This window comes from Nymphalis io, chromosome Z (genome assembly GCF_905147045.1).
Source record: "Nymphalis io chromosome Z, ilAglIoxx1.1, whole genome shotgun sequence".
NCBI lineage: Eukaryota > Metazoa > Arthropoda > Insecta > Lepidoptera > Nymphalidae > Nymphalis > Nymphalis io.
Genome location: NC_065918.1, coordinates 7,989,933 through 8,008,287, shown reverse-complemented (window position 1 = coordinate 8,008,287; position 18,355 = coordinate 7,989,933). Strand labels below are relative to the sequence as shown.

General features: G+C 29.8%; 3 protein-coding genes across 4 annotated transcripts; 1 reads left to right on the top strand and 2 right to left on the bottom strand.

Moving 5' to 3' along the window:
• Nucleotides 1-8,829, bottom strand: LOC126780712 (ephrin type-B receptor 1-B). Its single transcript, XM_050505363.1, has one exon. It carries the CDS (start codon nt 8,456-8,458, stop codon nt 5,420-5,422), a length of 3,039 nt encoding a protein of 1,012 aa, XP_050361320.1. The 5' UTR covers nt 8,459-8,829; the 3' UTR covers nt 1-5,419.
• A 1,367-nt stretch (nt 8,830-10,196) lies between these two features.
• LOC126780752 (rhythmically expressed gene 2 protein-like) lies at nt 10,197-11,488 on the bottom strand. Of its 2 annotated transcripts, none has more exons than XM_050505425.1 (2): nt 10,860-10,992; nt 10,197-10,650 (listed from the first exon to the last, which is right to left on the bottom strand). In XM_050505425.1, the coding sequence occupies exons 1-2, from the start codon at nt 10,890-10,892 to the stop codon at nt 10,246-10,248; spliced, it is 438 nt and encodes a 145-aa protein (XP_050361382.1). In that variant the 5' UTR covers nt 10,893-10,992; the 3' UTR covers nt 10,197-10,245. The 2 variants fall into 2 exon arrangements, 1 of the variants encoding a protein (XP_050361382.1); XR_007670532.1 differs by lacking the exon at nt 10,860-10,992 and adding an exon at nt 11,192-11,488 and having other exon boundaries at nt 10,525-10,650.
• A 2,365-nt stretch (nt 11,489-13,853) lies between these two features.
• Nucleotides 13,854-17,629, top strand: LOC126780762 (selenoprotein K-like). Its single transcript, XM_050505435.1, has 4 exons — nt 13,854-14,033; nt 14,698-14,773; nt 14,945-15,022; nt 16,230-17,629. Exons 1-4 carry the CDS (start codon nt 14,015-14,017, stop codon nt 16,327-16,329), a joined length of 273 nt encoding a protein of 90 aa, XP_050361392.1. The 5' UTR covers nt 13,854-14,014; the 3' UTR covers nt 16,330-17,629.
• Nucleotides 17,630-18,355: the final 726 nt, after the last annotated feature.

Below are 18,355 nucleotides of genomic sequence, written 5' to 3'. Positions count from 1 at the left end.
TCAATATTTATTACATAAATTATAGCCAAGCTTACACTTTCATTGATTGTATCTAATCCGATTTAAAAATTTAGGCTGCCTAAGTTATATTTTAACGATCTGTAACTACTCGGGGGCATTGTGACACAATCGGCTCTTGATATTAGCAACTTCTTTAATTTCACATCATTTCCATTATAAATCTTCTTATATTCGAAAGTATAACAGATATTTTAAATAAATTAAAACATCTCCATCCAAAAGGCGCAATCAGTGCCCCCGTAATAGCTCTCTATATATAAAAAATCTTATAATAATTATTATTAAACTAGATCACTCTATGAATTACAAGTAATTAGGCTATGATTGGTGTTACTACAGGTCAACTATTCAATTTAATAAATGACAATAATGATTAGCTCTACGACAACTCTCGCGTAAGCAATTTTACATACTAAATATTCATTTAGTTCTGAGTATGGCCTTTATTCTTACAGTATCACATATAAAGAATGCGAACTTTCCTCATCGACGTATTAATATAGTTTAAAACATTTTTATAAATACTCGGATAACAAAACTGTTATATCCTTTAATCAAAAATTTGAATTAATATTAATAAAAAAATGACGAGGAAAGACGCTACAAATATACAAACTATGTCATTTTAATTTATTCTTATACAAATGTGTCTTACATCCTTCTAAGAGAGGCGAATTTATTGCTTTAGGCGTATAGATTATTATCGGAGACACAATGTACAACCACATACATTATTAACGACATCAAGTTAGAAAATGTATAAAAACGCAATACTGAGAAACAATTAGGTTTGAATATAAAATTAACATTAAAATATGATTATAAACATAAATACATTCATACATTAAATTGAAAAGAAAAAAATTGATTCTTTCTATATCACTATATTAATAAAAAATAAATATTTTAATATTACACTAAAAACCAATTACAATACTGGACAAGCAATTTTTATAAATATCTAAATTTTTTTTGTCCATTGTATCAAAAATCGTATCATCTCCATAACTTTGAAAATAATCGAGGTCATAAATAATATGCTTTCGACCTATTAATATTACTATCAATATAAATATTTTATCTACTTTGATTATTGGATATGATAATTGGTGTTATAAGACCGACTTTGTAATTTTTTACGTTACATTTAAAATATTTATATAGGTAATGAATATTACTATTTTTTTATTATTATTGCACACGCAGAAATAAAACAATCGTACTGATATTAGTTAAAAAAAAAATCCGAGGAAAAGCATCAAAGGCGGTCTTATTGCTATGTGCAATCTCTTAAAGACAACTTTAGATTATTCGAGTTGATTGACCACAATATGGGATAATGCAAAATATTAACGAACATGCTTAAATATTTCCAAGGTAATATAATATGGGTAAAGTGATAAGCAATATTAACGACATTTGAAAACATAGGGAGATAACATGAATAATCAATTTCATCATTAAGGTTATTTGAACAGTTTTGCTAATTTAAAATTAAAGACGAACTACAGTATTGCAGGTAACAAGAATCGGCGATTCCAGCCGATTGACAAATACGCGTTTAAAGATTAAGGTGGAGATAAAAAAGAGTTATTAGTAGGGGTTAAAGGATTATAAGGGGGAAAAGGAAGAAAAGGGATTGGAAAAGGGCGAAAATAATATGTGCAATATAGTGTAACCTTATCCTTCCAAGTCCTGCTTGGTATTTAAATATATGATCAAATTTACCCAGTCCGAAAATAATTCGTTTATAAGTCACTATTTAGTCGAAGGTTCGACTGGTGTCTTATGCTGGATTAGGAAAATAAAAATAGAAAAGAGGTAAATAAATGGGACACCACACAAAACACCGGCAATTTATGTAACAGGGAGAGATGATTCGACCTTAGCACTCAGCAAGCAAGAAAGTCTACACTGAATAACATCCGATACATGTTGACAAATTTAAGAACAGTTCAGCTGTTCTTTATACGTCCAAATCAACAGAGTTAAATACTTCACTGAAATCTAGTGGCAATAATAGTGACTAGTTTATATAAGGCAGAAGAAATTAATAAAGTTCATATGGCAATCCAACAAATTGTTGTATTATCTTTAAGGTGGCATTTTTTTCTTTAAATATAACGAGCTTAAACACACATCCTTATCATTTATTCGAGTATATTTTTTTTATGAAAAATTTAATTTAGACTACTTCAATAGAGAAGTGGATCATGGAAGACACTGGCAAGGTATTTTAACAGAATATATATTTGACAAAGCACAAAGAACTCTCTTGCTTAAAATAAATAATTTAAAGCTTTTCAAAGCCAATTACAAACCTTTTGAAAATAAACTGTAATTGTGGATTAATTCAAATCTTATACGTTGATTTATATTGTGGCAATGTATACCGGTATAATATGTAGCAGATGCATGTGTTCGATTTTTGGTCTGGAATACGGTAGATTTAAAATTATCATAAAGTAAAAAATTAGATTATTCACCAATATGACATCAATTTTAAAATCTATACATTTAAATTGGTAATTTCGTTTAATGATCAATTTAAATAATTCTAGATTGACAAAAGTTTTCATCATTTTTTTGCGTCATGCACAACTTATTTGAAAAGGGGAGGACGTTAGAAACAAAGTTTGGTAAAAACAAGAAGCAACTGTAAAGGAAACAATAGTTTCAACTTTAGGAAGAGAAAGTTTTCTTAGGAAGATGGGAGACTTCCACATAAGACTTATCAGACATAAAGTTTTCTATCCAGAGAAAAAAGTATATATATATATCATATCAGTATCAGTAAGTATCAGTTACTTAGTCTTTAAACTGATTTATAAATATTTGAAAGGTTTTTTTAATCATAAATGTATTTTGATACAATTTTCCTACTACAGGTGTATCAATAAACTTTAGCTACTTGACAATTAATACGTGCTTAAAATGTATTACATATTTTTATAAGCGGATCATTTAAATCTTTTACCTGTAAAATATATACATTACAAGACAAGTCAGACAGTGGCCAAATGACGTCATCGGGCTCGAGTATCTCGTGGCGAATAAATAAGCCGAAAGTAATCGCGACGCTACATACGTACGTGACGAAGTTTAACGAAGATATACGAATGGTTTATAAAATTTACGTCTCGCGTCTACGTTCTTTGTAACATTTGAACAACTTTTGTATATCGTGTTTATATTACCCGCATAGAAATTTAATACAATTAACTCAGAAAATGTCACTACTATTTATAAAAATTCTTGAGACGATGAAAAACCCAATAATGGAGAAAATTAGAGCTTACCACTATTATATATTTTACTTGAATAATAGTAACGGTTTGAAAGAAGTATATTAAAATTAGGTAAACAAAAAATTGGGAACTGGCATTAAATAAAGAAGATGTAAAAAATATTCAAATGTTAATGATTGTGTCATAATAATATATTAAACATATTAATAGCACGAAAATGATGAAAAAATGGCTCGCATGTAAATCTGTCGAGTACTATAGAATAAATTTTAATCGCTTTGTATGTATATATAATTTATTTGTTCGATTGAAAGCTTCGCGTAAATAAAATGTTTATTATAAATAACGTTAGAACACGTTTGAATTGATTCAAATTTATGAATGTTAACACTCAACACCCTAAAAAAAACTTATAAAGCAAACAAGATACTAAGGAGAATTTTATACGAAATTCGCAAACCACTTCATACCCATTAATAATAAATCGCTCAGCATTTAAATTTATAATATTAATGAACTCGCATAGCATTCACATCATAAGTAAGCGATCGCACCCATGACCCTCACAAGCTGGGAATACAAAGCTCTTATGACTATATTGGCAGTATTATTTATTTATCCTAGGCTATTCTATAAAATTGTTTAAAAGTTTTAAATAAGAAAATGTCTACACATAAAAAAGTATCGTAGATACGACACAAAATCAAATCATGTGGTTTAACTAAAAATTACATTTTCAGTTTTAAGTTAATATATAAAAATTAAGTTTTATTATAGTACTTCAAACAATATTTTTAAAATGATCTGTACTACACAGCCATAATCAAACACTCGGATCACTCAAAAACTAGGTACAGTACATATAAAATTTTGATGAAAAATCTAATATATTAAAGCAAAGTTTTACACTAACATAACACATACCACATATGAGTAAATTCAGCCTTATTTACATAAAAAAGTAAAAACTTAAACAAATGCGATTAAATTGTGGCAAGTTTATAAGTTTATTAAGTACTTGAGTCTGATCACAATGGCAGTATACTCATATAAAAATCGAATTTTGGATAAATAAAATCTTATGACTGGCATAGACTTTTGAGTATTTCTTATACATTCTTATACTAAAACATTATTATCCTTATATAAAAATTTAAACTTTAATAAACACAATCATATATCAAAATTATTACAGCAAATTTAGCTACCTACAATGTATATTCTTAAAAAGAAAAAAATTATACTTGTTAGTCGGAATGTTTCTATATAAAGATGTTAGTTACTCTTACACTATATCCTTCTTTTTTAAATCTATTTTAAATGTCATTGCTTACTTGGAAAATCAAAAAATTTACAAATGTAATGGATTTTGTTCTATTTAAGAGATATATATATTTTAGTGTTACTACAAAAAAATTTATTAAGAAAGTTATTTTTCCTTTGTTTCATTTATCATACACCAGTAGCCTTCGTCAGTTACATAAAATTTCAACATATTCCAAATATTTGTTTTGAAAAGTAACATAGAAATTATTTATCTAAAAAAAATATTGGCATTTATTTCGATGTACAGTAGTAGCAAGACGGTTTATAAAGCTATGGTTTTTATATAAATAAATATTCTAAATTTTTAGGCCCTTATACAATTGTTTATGATTAGCTGCATTTTTAGCTGTAACATATTTCTGTTTAAAGACTAAAAAATATAAAATAAGGGATCAAACAGTATATGTAAATAAAGCCTTTTCTATTCATGTTATTGAAACAAGCTCTTTGTTTCTTATATCCAATTTAAAAAGTATTTCTTACTTACAACAAAAAATTATCGTCATTTTTATTTCAATACAACAGCAAGACTTTACATATTAACAATGGTTTTTAAAATCGTAGGCTTCCAGTTGTATTCAAAATTGTTGTTTGTTTAAGAGTAAAAAAACAAATTCAAATAGCATGTCAAGATAAATTTACTTAAAATCTATTGAAAGACAACAATGTTCACCAAAATTGTCTATTCTTATGAGTTCTTTTTTAGAAAAATATACAAATGCATCATTTTTTAATATTAATCACTGTATTCCAATCACGTTTAATGGGAGATCAACATCCAATGGTTTTCTTCTTACAGACACTAGCAATGCTTTAACACTTTATTAAACAAGAAAACCATATGGGCCACTAACGCGTATTTGAGCACGCATACTTTGAACACTGTTCATAATTTTCTTTTGATGTCCAACTAGAGTCACTCCTAATGAAGCTAGCTGGTGAACTGTAAGGTCAACGACGGCGTTCATATCCGATATACCGGCTGCTCTGAATTTTTCAATGTAACGAGACATTTTGATGCACTCCAACCATTCTTCAACTGAAGAAAATTGAATCAAATCAGGTGTATCACCTGCAAGTGGATCGGCAGAACGATTTTGAGCTATCTTTCTTAAAGTGTCGGGACAACGAATAAGCTTATCTAGTGTTTTTACTATGCTCGCAAAAGTAGGTCGATGGGTACGTTCTTTTTGCCAGCAATCTAACATTAACTGGTAAACTGCTTCTGGACAATCCATTGGCGCTGGTAGTCGATATCCTTTTTCTATAGATTTAATGACATCCTGATTGCTCCAGTTCCAATATGGACGTTCACCAAAACTCATAACCTCCCAACAAACAATACCCATAGACCATACATCACTTGCTGAAGTGAACTTCCTGAATGCAATTGCTTCAGGAGCTGTCCAGCGTACTGGTATTTTTCCTCCACGTGTGGTATAAGCACCATCTGCAGCTGATTCGATTTCACGTGATAAACCGAAATCGGCAATTTTACATACAAGTTGTGAATTTACAAGAACATTTCTTGCAGCTAGATCACGGTGAATATAATTCATTTCTGATAAATATTGCATTCCAGTGGCAATACCACGTAACATACCTACTAACTGCAAAACACGAAACTTGCCGTCGTTAGCACGTAGAAAAGTATCCAAAGAACCATTTTCCATAAATTCTGTTATAATCATAATTGGATTGCATTTTGTTACAACCCCTTGTAGAAATATGACATTAGGATGCTCAAATTGTCCCATTATAGACGCCTCTGCAAGGAAGTCTCTTCTTGCTCTCTCAGTAGATCCAGGTTTGAGTGTTTTAATAGCCACATCAATTTCTTGACCACAACTAGCAGGCAATTTAAGTTTTCCCCTGCAAACGTCTCCAAATTCTCCACCACCAATAATTGCCTCTATTGTTATGCAAGATGCATCAATTTCACGTGCAAACTCTCGTACAGCTTGATTAGGATCTTCATAGGTATGTGGATCTATGTACGTCCTGGAACCTGTTCCTGCAAAAAGAGGTGTGGTAGCATTGCTACTTGTTTTTGCAGGTCTGTCTGGACCAGTGTAAACTTCCCCATTACGATAATTTAATGCATTACAATCACTTGGTTGTTTTTTATCACATTCATCATCTGCTCGTGACCGCAAAAACAAAACAGTAGCAATAATTGCAACTACTGAGAGCACAACAACTGCTACCATTACACCTGCTACTAATCGTACTTGTGCTCCTTCTTCCTCACCAACAAATGATGTTTCAAGCACAGATCCCGTTCTGGCATAAACAATTCCACTCAATTCTCCCCAGCCTCTTTTCATCTTAGCTCTCACTCTAATACCATACTCTGTATCCCTCTTTAAACCAGTAATAATAACATGAGGTTCTTTAGTAATTTTGACTGTTGCATTAGCACTCTTTTCCAGATTATCTTTTGGGAAACATTTCACTTCATAACTTTCTATGGCATCATCTGGATCTGTTAAGTCTATTGGTGGTGGATTCCAGGCAAGTGCCAGTTTGTCATTTTCTACACTTACAACTCTTAACTTAGTAATGACACTGACAACGGAGGCTTCAGTGACCGCTGTTATTTCTATTTTCTTGGCTGGTTCACCGGTCAAGTCAGTAACACCATTTAAAGCAAAAACTTGAAATTTATATTCTGTTACTGGATCTAACCCCATTATGGTTACTCTGGTTGAATTTAGGCCAGAAGCAGAAGGTCTATATTCAACATTAGGGCCACAATTTAAGCAATGAACTTTGTATGTCACATCAGTACGGCCACCGGTTTTATGGGGAGGTTGCCATGCAAGTGATATTGAAAATTGATCAGCAAATGTTACAGTTAAATTATCGGGTGCTGAAGGTGGCTGGGTACAAGGTATATTTTTGAGATCTTTTTTGGCTCTATAAAACCCAGGAACACATTTACATTCTGCTGATGCATATGCTGTAGTCTCTGAATAATCAGGACATGGTATGCAAGGTTCATCTCCAGTATGAGATTTAAATTTACCAGGAGAGCATTCAATACAGATTTGATTATTATGATCAGGTTCATAACCAGCTCGACATTTGCAAGAACCACTTGGCAGGGTCCATTTACCATCACCTTTACATAAATATACTGGAGATGCCTCACCTGATGCTGTTTCAGCATTCTCAACACAAGTTCCATTGGCTTGTTCTATTACTGTTACTTCACGCCCTGTAGGAGTAGCAGGGAATTTCGCAAAGTTGATTGTTACTTCTGGACAAGTTATGTAATAAACTTTCACTGCTAAAATCGAAATACAAGCTCCTTGGTCTCTAAATGCAATATAAACACCGCGTTTTGTCACTGCTATACTTTTTACCTCAGTATTAATGTTAACTTCTGAATTTGTGTTAAATCTCCCTTCTCCAGCTGCAATTCGGCCAACTAATTTATAGCTTTCTGGCTCCCATGGTGGTTGTTCTCTTGTAGCAACATCAAACTCATAGTATAGCAAACTGAATGTCTCCTTACAACTTAGTGCATTGCCTGGGAAAAGTGAACAGTCTCTAATGGTAAATTTAATCTCAATATAAATTCGATTTGCATTTCTTCGCTCTATAAATGGTGTCCATAACCAATTATTAACATTATGGTGTGCAACATCACACACCACGTAAGATCGCCAATTTATTAGTTTCTCGAAATTAGTATAAGATTCTTCCGTCCAACCAGGCGTATTTGCTTGTGGGCCATAAGGATAACGTGTCCATCCGAGATTCGATTCTGTTGTTGTGTCAAGAAGCATAACTTGTTCCCCGTGTACATTCAAGGCGGCTATCACCGCGGCCGCCACCGCTGCGCAAAACCACATCATCTCGACGACATAACAATAACTAAGTAAACTCCTAAATGCAGTATTTATTAAAATAAACGTAATAAAAACTGAACGTCTTTACTACATAATGACAAAAACGAGTTCACACAATTAAGGGCTAACACTTCACTTTGTTCAAGATAAAGGACTGTCCCGTCATTTCTCTACGGCAATGTACTTCAAGTGTTCACGATGCAAGGTATTATGGCCCAAGCCCTTTTAACACGTATAATCACACTAACATCTTTTGATCAAGTTCATGATTGTCCGATAACACAATTTCTGTAACTTATATGAGAATCCGCATTTTTAATTTATATTGATCTTAAATTACAGAGTCGAAAACTCGCTTACTTTACTTGACATGGACGCGCAGCACTTTCATGTGTTGCTACACAAAATATTATTGATAAAAATAAATTTACATCTATTGCCAACGGTAAAAAAGTTTTGTTTTATTAAAATTTATATGTTATTATTAAAAACGACATATAAAAATATTGTTACGTACCTTCTTTGTTAAATGCCATAACATTTGGAATTTGTGTATGTAAACATGGCACCTACCCTTATTGTCTAATTTACATGATTAAAAGGCAAAAATAATGAGTTAATTAATTAAAGATGATTTATAATAATAAGTTACAATTTTTGTTGTTGAAAGCATAACATGGAGGATTTATAAAGTGTCCGTTAAATAATATAATATGCAATATGTATTGCTCACAGATTTTAATTTTAGACAAAATAAAATTTTAGTATAATTCATTTTTAAATACAGAAAAAAAATTTAAATGACTTAAAAGTACTAAAAAGCGCTTACATTAAAGCTCGCACTTTTCACAATATATTTGGTACAAAGGACCGAAGCCGGGACGATGACTACCCACTCTCCTCACTTAGGTGACCTTGTTAATTTCGAACCGTCTCGACAAAGGTCTTTGCGATCAAATTACGTTTGACCTTGCTCGCGACCGCAGTGAGATTCTAAATCCTAACCGCCTAACGTTTGCCTATCATGAAAACGCTTGTTGCAAACCACGCGAAGAAAACAGGGTTTCTCACTTAATCTAAAGAATTAAAAAATGTATCGGACGTTAAAGATGTATAACATGTGCTTAAATCTTTAAATAAAATTAATTCAGTAGTATTTATAATTATGAAATATCACACCAAAGCATCTAATCCAACAGTTATTGAAAATGATAGGTAACTGATAGTTTTTTAAATAAATATAGAGATTATGAAAAGTAATACTTAAATTGTTACAAAACATATCAATTGTTTTTTTAATGTATATTTTTTAAATGCGTTAACATATTTACAATAATATATTGTTTTCAAAATAACTATAATATTTAAAAAAAATACAGATCATGTTTGTGCATTTTCACATAGAAACAATTATTGTATTAATAATTACTTTTCAAATAATAAAAGCATGACTGCTTTTAAAGATAAGATTGATTACATTAGCATAATTGAAATTGGAAAAAAAGGCTGAAACCAGAGCATAAGAACCAAATTTTTAACAATTCAGTTTCACTAAATATTCAGTTTTGTCTCCAGTATCCTAAATGGGTAACCTAAATAAAATAATAAATCAACTAGTTTTATTAATAAATTTAATGATTGTAAGTTACTTTCTATAGCTAAAAAAGTAAATAGGAATTATTTCATTTTATTTAAAAATAAAATAAATCTTTAAAAATAATTAAAACATTACAGGAAATATTTGTCAATGCTAATTAAATATATTTATTAATAAAAATCTTCAGTCTTAATTATCATAAACTAATTTCATTTTTTTCCATTTTGTCACACAACTCTTTTAAATTTAAAAATGTTTTGTCCAATACTTGTGATTCTAGATGTTTAAGCTTATTTGTTACAAGTAAAGCATGCCATCCAGCTTCTTTAGCACCATGGTAATCATTAGTAATATCATCTCCAATATGAAGGCATTGCGATGAGTCAATATATTTCTTACATATTCCTTGAGCAATTTGAAATATTTTTTTATCTGGCTTACTAATTCCAGCCTCATATGAAGTTATTATAAATTCAAAATACTTATTCAAATTAAGGTTGAAAAGTATTTCATGAAGACGTGGATCAAAATTTGATATTACTCCAATTGTAATATCAGACTGTTTTAATAATTTTATTAATTCTTCGCTTCCTTCTGATATCTGCCAACAATAAGCAGTTTTGTAATCTTCAATGAGCTTTTTAGAGATAATATCAATAGTAGCAAGAGGAAGATCTGCCTGAAAGGTCATCTTAATAACTTTTTTCCACCATTGCTGCCAAGAAATAGTATGTTTTCCGAAATTAGGATGTTGTTTAGTCATATGTTTATAGTTATTTAATAATTTGTTTTTAATGCTCATTCCATTACCTTTATAACCATATAAGTGTGCAACTGCAGCATAATGTTCCCAAGGAGGTTTGTGAAACCTTAATAATGTATTTGTTACATCAAATGTAACTAATTTAATGCCTGGTAATTGCATTCTATTGAACTTACTTTAGTTCTATATCGATTTTGAAAACGTTTAAACAGTATTTTTAGATTTTATTTACTATACCTACATGAATATATTATATATATATTTCTTCTTTTTTGGCGCGTATCTTCGCTAATTATAAGTTGAGCGCATCAAAATATTCTGCTAATGAGAATGACACGTATAAAAGAGATGACAATATAATATTTACAAGTTGACATACCTGAAAAATTAAACATTGAATAAATCATTATTCCAGACAAAAGAGTATAATACAATTTTTTTTCGCAAGTCGAGTTCACTTCAATATCTGATGTCTGATAATCCAATTCCCTAATAAAGAGAATTTAACCACGACCTTAGGTCCATTTATTATTTTTTATTATGCGGCACAGAGCAACACAATAGTTACCATCAAAAATAATATTATGTATCATAAAATACAAATTATGTTTGTATTTGACGTCATCTATATTTTTTTATAATTTACTCTGTTAACTGTTTGCTGTCGTACAAACAATCTGGCAAAAACGTAGACAGAGAAACAAATAGACGAAGGGGCCGTGAAATCGCGATTGAGACAGAGATAGTGTGCAATGGGTGCGTAAAATGTTGCCATAGTAACTGTATTCCCTATTTTGGGAGATAAATAACTTTTAGGATTTAATTAAAACAAAATAAGGTATTAAATTTTATTTGTTTACATTGTCGACGAGTCGATATTTTTTACTGAAAATCGGGACATATTTTTTAGCTGGCGCTGGCAGCACTTTTAGTAACAGCCTGTTAATGTCCTACCGCTGGGCTAAGGCCTCCTAATAAAAGGGTTTAAGGAGAAGCACTTACATGATAAATAATTAGGAAGATGTAAATTAAAAAAATGTTATCTTTTTTGTACTAAAATAACCTTTAAATGATTATAATAACACGTGTGAAAAAATTATGATTATATCATGTAAACTTTTTTTTTATAAGCAAATCAATTTGGGCGCTCTCATATAATTTCTGCTCCGTCCGAGTTTTGACTGTGACGCCACTTAACCCATTCGTTATTGCGGGCGACACTGTTGCGATACGCACGTTGATAATTTTGTATTTATTTTATCCTTTTTTAGTCGATATTTTTTACTGAAAATCGGGACATATTTTTTAGCTGGCGCTGGCAGCACTTTTAGTAACAGCCTGTTAATGTCCCACCGCTGGGAAAGAGTTTAAGGAGAAGCAGAAATATCATATATATTTTATCCTTTTTTGTGTTTTGATGCCCTAAATACGTTCTTTCACTTATAATATTATATTAGAACGATTAATAATATATTATTTTATGCTTAAATAAGAGCAGTATTTTCACGTAGACTAACAAATAATCTACCGAAAGTCGATCTTATAATTGCGGATTCTATCACAAATCATGCGAAATATATTAGTGAGCTTATTATTATTGTTTATTTTAATTTTTTGTTAATGCAGATTGATCATAACTGTGATCGACAATAAGTCCGTACTCCTCATGTCAAGAGATACTAGTGCTTTCCGCTTTCGATAAAAGACAATATCGAAATATAATATAATATACATTTCCTATTTTAATTTTACATACACAATTCGGGGCGCGATAGTTACGATACAGAGCCATCTTATCAAAAATTTGATAGTAATGAAAGTGCAAATAAAATTAACAATCTCGAATGTGAAGGATGCAAACGTACTATGGCATTGGTCACATAGCGATGTGAGGAGCCTACTTGTAATGAAATAAGCTGTTACTGGAAGAAACATTTTTTATGTAAAAGGGGGGCAAACAAGCAGGAAGCTCACCTGATGGAAAGTGATTATCACTGTCCAAGAACACCTGCAACACCGAAGTACTTGCTCTTTTTTTGAAGGTTTCTATGTCATAACGATTCGAAAAAGTCGCCGGGAAATATGGTTTTAAAAATAGCGTTGTAGTAGTGGATTTCCAGACATCGAGATGGTATGAATGGAATTGAGAATTTAGACGTGGTGGTGGTAAATTCAGCGCCTGGGATTAATCTAAGCAGTTCCTCAGAGCATAAAAGATGTGATAGAAGATGCAAAGTGCCATGTCTCCCGCCCAGAGATGAGAGTCCGCATTATTGGCGACGTAAAGGTCACAAACACCCTTGAGCCTTTACAATTGCGTAGAGAGATAGCAACGCTGAGAGCTTTCTATCAACTGTATAGTAGCATCGGCGAGTGCTCTGAGGAATTATTGTCTCTAACTCCTACTTTCCCCTTCCTTCACAAGTCTACGCGTGCTTACTCTCACTCACTGCCTAATTGTGACATCAAGACCGAAGAATTGATAAACAATAACTCTCTAATTCCGTGTTTCGTAAATTTGTGTTTAGAAAATTGTCGTACACTGTACTCAATCATAAAACATATTATATTTAACATAAATTAAAGTTGTATTTTGTGTGGATTATGGTTTTTGCAAGTGTTTATGCCTAATTAAAATTAATCATAACTGACTTTAACTCTTTACTCTTTTAATATTTGTCACCTAAATAAAATATTAGACAAACGGTTATATACTCGGTGGTGTTAACCTTAGTGTGTTATATTATCATAAAAATCTAGATATTATGATATTTTTAAACCTTGGTCTTAAGGAGAAGATCGAAATATAATAAAATATATGAGTGAAAATTTATTTGAACTTATTATAAAAGTCACAAATAAAATAATGTACTAAATTTACTTTGTTATCAAAGATAATACATACATATATTTTATGTGTTATTATTGTTTCATTATTTATAATATAATATTTACTACAGTATGGCTGTAAGGATTGCTATCCAAGTCAGTCAAGAATAAAAAAAAACTCCAGTAGTTTTTTTCTGCATTTTGAAATTGACAATGACAAAGTCAAAACTTTATTATTGCAACATTCATTAAATTTATTTAATTTATAGTATTGTTTGGTTCGTATTTTAAAGTATATTGTAGTTAGTTTGTTTATTATATATCGCTATTAACATATTTTTCTTGTGAAAGAATAAGTTAAATCGTGAGAAAGATGGTTTATGTAAAAAAAGGTAACTATGTATTTGATATCACACTTAATAATGTTTGTCGAGCCACGTCATATCAACGCGCTACAGGAAGAATTCGCAAATGAACAATGTTAATTTTTATTTAAATTTTGTATTATGTTTTTTAGTACCTATATACTAGATTTGGGAAATAAACACAGCTTTATTAACATGCAACAAATGTATGTCTTTAATATCAACAAATAACATTTATTAATATGTAATCTGCACTAGTTCAATTGATATTGTTTAGATTTTAGACCACAGATCATATTTTATTTAGGTCACATAGTAATCAAACTGTTTGATTACTGTTATGTGACTTAAATGTATTTTATACATGATTTAACTTCATTGTTCATTTTTTTAATAGTGTTATTCAAAAATTATTAAATATTGTATTAATAAAGAACCCAAAATTTACCGCAACATATCACATTTCAAATATTTTAATTATAACAGTAACCATTTTTTTAATAATAAATCAATTTGACTGTAAATGTTAATTATATTAAAATGTTACTGCCTTACTTAAAACTTTGTTTAGCAGATAATTAGTTAAACAATGCTGTGTCCTCTACTATCGAATTTCAAACTGAAAAAAAAAACACTTGCAGTTTTGGGTTTTTTTATTACTGGATAAGTAAATATCATTTTTTTATTTTAGATGGTTCTGTGGTGGAGCATAATCCATTTAGTGTTTTTGGATGGTTTTGGGGCATTGTGAACTTTTTTTACTTGCTGTAAGTAACTAAAAAATCTTACAGTAATTATTATGTGCTCATCATGTCGTATATTTTAAATATTTGTTATTTTTAACTTTAGTGAATTAAATACTATATTTTCTTATAAATCATTATTAACTTTTTGAATTAATTAAATTGTTTTTATAATCAAACTGTTTATTTTTTAAGATTCCAGACTCTCATTAATCCCAGCTACAACAAACATGGTGACAAGTATGTGAGAGATTTTCGCCCACCTGGTAGTGGGTGAGTATATTTCCTTAAATAAAATTACACTTTATTACTTCTCCGTCATACAAAAATGATTATAAAGGTTAAAAAATAAAAATAAGAATATAACATTTAAATACAATTTTAAAAGGCTGCTCTTATTGTTGTTAAAAAATTGTACTTTTTTTTTAAATAAGTTGTTGTAATTGCAAATGGGCCACCTGACAGGTCTCTTACACAAAATATCAATGCATTACTGATTTTGGGAATTGAGATGTTATGTCCTATATGCCTTTGGTTACATTGTCTAACTTACCCCTCAACTTTTTGGTAGTAGAATATGTGATTAGTTTGTATTACCTACCCTTTGGATGGGTGTGCACAAAGCTCTACCAACAAGTAAATTATTAAACTCTAAATGAAAAATATTATAACGAACTAATCATAGCAATTGTCAGTCTTGAAACAGCTCTGCTCACATCCTACCCACTATCACCTAACATTCTCACTTTCCAACCTCTATCTTATCTTGCAAAGATGAGTTAAAATGTATTTAATTACAGAGACATTTTTACATTTAGAAATGTAGTTAAATTGGATCCTAAAATATATTGTATGATTCTGTTCATAATAATAAAATAAATTATTGAAAATTATTCCTTGACTGGTAATTATGATTTCTATATTGATAATAAAAGTGAAAAAATTATGTTTCAAATCATATATTGATCAATATCGCTATTGACTGTTTGAACAGATACTCAAATATAGTAATCTAAATAATATCCACTTCTATCTCCAAATTTACCTAATTAATTGTTATTATTTACTTAATTGTTTTGGTTTCATTTCAATTAATAGTCAAAATTTCTTGTTATAATAAATTAATCTTTAAATGAATAAAACTGTACTAATTTAAAGGAATTAGTACAGTAAAATTTCTTGTGTAGAAATTAACAAGTTTATTACAAATATGTTTTTTTTATTATTCAAATATGCTTTTAAGTAATCCGTGTGAAAAAAAATTCAAAGGAATTATATGTATATTATAATGTGATTGCAAAACAATTCTTTCATGAATTTAGTATACCTTAGGTAATTGGTTATAGCATAATTAACTTATGAAACAATGTTATGAGTGGTCAGTTTGTGTTTAAATATTAAACTTGTTTTTGTTATTGTATTTTATATTATAAATTTGTCAATATAACATTTCATTTTAAATCTCATTTTGCCTTTTCAGACCTCCAAAACCTCCATCGAGAAAGTTTGGTGGTTTCGGGCCGTCTGGCTCTGGACCTTCCCCACCACCCATGGCTGGTGGTGGCTGTGGTTGCGGTTGAGGTTGAGATATTGTGTTAACTATATTCCATTCCAATTCAAATCTCTTAAAGCCAATGGTAACTTGAAATGAAATTAACTTCTTTAATGCCTATGTCTGTGTTTGTTGACATTCAAAGTAGCTATTTCTAAAATACTTTTGTAATCTATAATTATTGTACAATACAAATTAAATTGGAATGGATTGAATTCACATTTTTGATTTTTTTAATATTTAGTCAAAATATATTCCAGTATATATTATACCTATAATGCTTTATTAATTTTGTTATTATAATATGTCATGAATAATTTTAAAAATAAGCCTTAGGTGAAATTGTGTCACCATGTTTATGGTAACTGTATATTATTATCAAAAATTTTAAAGAAGTTGATGCTGGACTTATTTAATTAAAGATAAGAAAAATAATGTGGATATAACCTTAAATTAAATTACTTGTAAATTAACTTAATTGTTGATAATTAACATAAATAAACTCATTACGACTTAATAATCAAATAGTTTTTCAACTTCAACAAAATAACCAAGACCAAGCACTTATGTTTGATACGCGGCCGTATACAGTGCGCCAACGTGTAAATACGTCACAAGCGCTTGCCGCAAGCTTCTATTTGATCTGTGCAAAAACTGATACTGGCCCGGATCGGCGACAAGCTCTTGCGAGCTCATGCAAGACAAACTAAACACCACGTTCACACTTTTGTGGTTGTGTACTTGTGTAGTCTTGTCGAGACTTGCCAAGCGTGTAAATGTAGCATGACATTCAGAATCCATCTGTCTTCAACGGTACCTTAATAGTTTTATTCTGTAAAAATATAAACAAACAATTAGATGTAAATTTACTTTATATGTTACTGCATAGCGTTAATGTTGTTAGAATTGTCTTAATACGTATGTATCTGTTACAGTCAGGTTTTTATATTTAAAGTGCTTTTGACTAAAACATAAGTTAGCTTAGGTTATAATTTGTGTAAAATGTGTAAGAGTGTTACCTGAATTAATGTTTTGTATCCCAGTGTGTGGTCCGATTATATCAATTTCCCAGATTATACAATTATAAAAATAAATCTAACCTAACCTAATTAATGTTGAAAGTAGTTTTGACAGGGATATAGCCATTTTGAGGTTAAGTTCTTCCGTTCCCTTTGTGAAATTTAATACGGTATTTGCTTTGAGTTTTTCACTATTTATTCTATTATTTCAGTTCTTAACAATATAACTCTATGCATAATCTCAATATATTTAGAAAATATGTGATAACTTTCCTTCAAGTTTAATTAATAAATGGAACTAAAATAATATAGTGTATTGTTTTTCATTTGATTCAAATATGTTTTCATTAAGCGGGGATGTAAAGCAAAATTGCTAAAATTGTATGTTTTTGCATGGGTAAATCTAGTTCAAAGTTAAAAATAAAATATATATGTGACAGAAACAAAAGAATCAAATTTGTGCGATAGAAATTAATAGCCGAATGTCTTCTAATCTTTATCATTTCTTTGATTTATACTTTATTGAGGTTATTGAGACAAAAACTGAATAATGAATTATATTTACAAATAATCGAGGGCTGCCTCTTAAGATTTTTTAATAAAACCATTTCGTTTTATGTAGAGCACATGTTGGGATGCCGGGATAATGAAAACGATTTTTCAATTTTATTATTTATTTTACAAATTATACGAAAATAATGGTTAGAAAAGAGCGTCAATTAGTAAGGACCTATTAATGCAAATCCATTTTAAAAATAATAATTAAGATATATACATATATGATTTCATTGTTATCGATATAAATATAATAAAAATATAAAATTATTAATCATACTACGACTTATAATTTATACTAGAGACGATACGTAGATATGTAGCAAGTACATTTATAATAACAATTTAACTAAATGTTACAATTATTAACTAGGTTGTTGTTTTGTCTTATTAGTCTTAATTTCTTGAGTAATATTTTTGTTTTCAGTTTTATAGATAAGTATTTTTTACTTTTAAGGTTATAAGTTTCATTAGATAAGG

Coding starts and splice junctions, on each gene's coding strand:
- LOC126780712 (XM_050505363.1), bottom strand. CDS start 8,458: ATGATGTGGTTTTGCGCAGCGGTGGCGGCCGCGGTGATAGCCGCCTTG.
- LOC126780752 (XM_050505425.1), bottom strand. CDS start 10,892: ATGCTGCAGTTGCACACTTATATGGTTATAAAG. Junction 10,651..10,859: donor ACACTTATATGGTTATAAAG/GTAATGGAATGA, acceptor TATTGTTGGCAG/ATATCAGAAGGAAGCGAAGA.
- LOC126780762 (XM_050505435.1), top strand. Junction 14,774..14,944: donor GTGAACTTTTTTTACTTGCT/GTAAGTAACTAA, acceptor TTATTTTTTAAG/ATTCCAGACTCTCATTAATC. Junction 15,023..16,229: donor TTTCGCCCACCTGGTAGTGG/GTGAGTATATTT, acceptor TTGCCTTTTCAG/ACCTCCAAAACCTCCATCGA.